The sequence below is a fragment of the Chrysemys picta genome, chromosome 13, assembly GCF_011386835.1.
Source record: "Chrysemys picta bellii isolate R12L10 chromosome 13, ASM1138683v2, whole genome shotgun sequence".
Classification (NCBI taxonomy): domain Eukaryota; kingdom Metazoa; phylum Chordata; order Testudines; family Emydidae; genus Chrysemys; species Chrysemys picta.
The window spans coordinates 7,324,963-7,326,749 of record NC_088803.1 but is presented as its reverse complement, the minus strand read 5'-3'; the positions used below and the strand labels follow the sequence as shown (position 1 = coordinate 7,326,749).

Sequence of the window (1,787 nt, the reverse complement as noted above, 5' to 3'; positions counted from 1 at the left end):
AGATTTCATAACATGTTTTCAAGGAGACAATAATGTTTTCATTTGATTATATTTAAAAAGAAACACAGAAAGAAATCACGATCAAAGACGAAAGATGGACAGTTCATTTTTGGTGAATAACCTCCCCGCCATGGGTTTCCTCAGGCCAGCTTTGATCTCCTTGTTCCTCATGCTGTAGATGATCGGATTCATCATTGGAGGCATCACAGAATAGAGAACAGCCACCATGAGATCCAGCCCTGATATTGAGCTGGAGGTGGGTTTCAGGTAGGCAAAGGCTATAGTGAAAAAGAACAAGGAGACCACAGTGAGGTGAGGGAGGCAGGTGGATAGAGCTTTATGCCGGCCCTGCTCAGAGGGGATTCTCAGCACTGTGGTGAAGATCTGAACATACGACACAACTGTAAAAACAAACCAGCTGAAGGCTAAGCATGTACTAAAGACAATAACCCCAGTTTCACGGAGGTATGAGCCAGAGCAGGCGAGCTTGAGGAGCTGGGGGATTTCGCAGAAAAACTGATCCCCCATGTTGCCGCCACAGAAAGATAGTGCAAATGTGTTCCCAGTGTGCAGTGCAGTGTAGACAAAAATAGATATCCAGGCACTGGCTGCCATGTGGACACAAGCTCTCCTGTTCATCACTCTCTCACAGTGGAGTGGTTGGCAGATGGCGACGTATCGGTCATACGCCAAGACGGTGAGTAAGGCAATATCTGTGGAAGAAAAGAGCATAAAGAAAAAGACACGTGTGACACATCCAGAATAGGAAATTGACCTGGTGTTCATGAGGGAGTTGGCCATGGATTTGGAGACTGGGACTGAAATGGAGCCAATGTCTAGAATGGACAAATTCATCAGGAAGAAGTACATGGGGGTGTGAAGATGGTGGTCGAGGGCTACGGCTGTGATGATGAGAAGATTCCCCACCAGGGCTGCCAGGTAAATCACCAGAAACACCACAAAGTGCAAAATCTGCAGCTCCCGAATGTCAGAGAATCCCAGGAGAAGGAACTCGGTCATGGTGGTTCGGTTGGACATTTCCCTCTCCACACATTGTGTCCTGCCTGTGGATGGAAGGACAAGGGCAATGGGCAAGATTAGACTGACAGAGAAAATGACCTAATTCTCTCTCCTTAATATCTCATGGTGGGAATGTCAATGGTGCACAGTTCTTGTCACTTCCACTGAGAGTGCTCCTTACCCCTGTGAGTCAGAGCACTAGTGAGATGCATTGTCACATCGCTGAATACTGGATTATCCCCTTTAAAGCTAAGGGAGGTGGGACAGTTTACACCATCTGAGGATCTGACCAATGCAGTATTAAGGCTGGAATAAAGTATAACACAAATAAAACATTTCTAGCTAATATGGTATCCTATTCTGAGAAACAGAAGGCTCTAAATTTGCCCGTGAAATGTAAATACTAACATGGCTAATACTGATAGCAATGCTGAAATAGGGATTCCCACTTTCCAGAGAAATTCAACATTGATTCACCCAGCCTCCTACGTGGCAGCTTATCTCTAACGATTCTACTCCAACATCCCTTAAATGGCCAGCCAGCTATTTACACATTGATTTGTGGCAAGAGAAGTGTAAAAGTATAATTAGCCAGGCCAGAAAAGAATGCGAAAAGCAACTAACCAAAGACACAAAAACTAAGCAATTTTGCTTAAGCATTTCAGAAGCAGGAAGTTTTCCAAACAATGAGTGGGGTCGCTGGATGGTCAAGGAGCAAAAGGAGCTCTCAAGGAAGACAAGGCCGTTGAATCAGTCTTTGCTGCAGA

At 45.2% G+C, this 1,787-nt stretch overlaps 1 protein-coding gene across 1 annotated transcript; it reads right to left on the bottom strand.

Moving 5' to 3' along the window:
• Positions 1-81: 81 nt before the first annotated feature.
• LOC135975532 (olfactory receptor 14A16-like) lies at positions 82-1,552 on the bottom strand. Its single transcript, XM_065566740.1, has one exon. The coding sequence runs from the start codon at positions 1,036-1,038 to the stop codon at positions 82-84; it is 957 nt and encodes a 318-aa protein (XP_065422812.1). The 5' UTR covers positions 1,039-1,552.
• Positions 1,553-1,787: the final 235 nt, after the last annotated feature.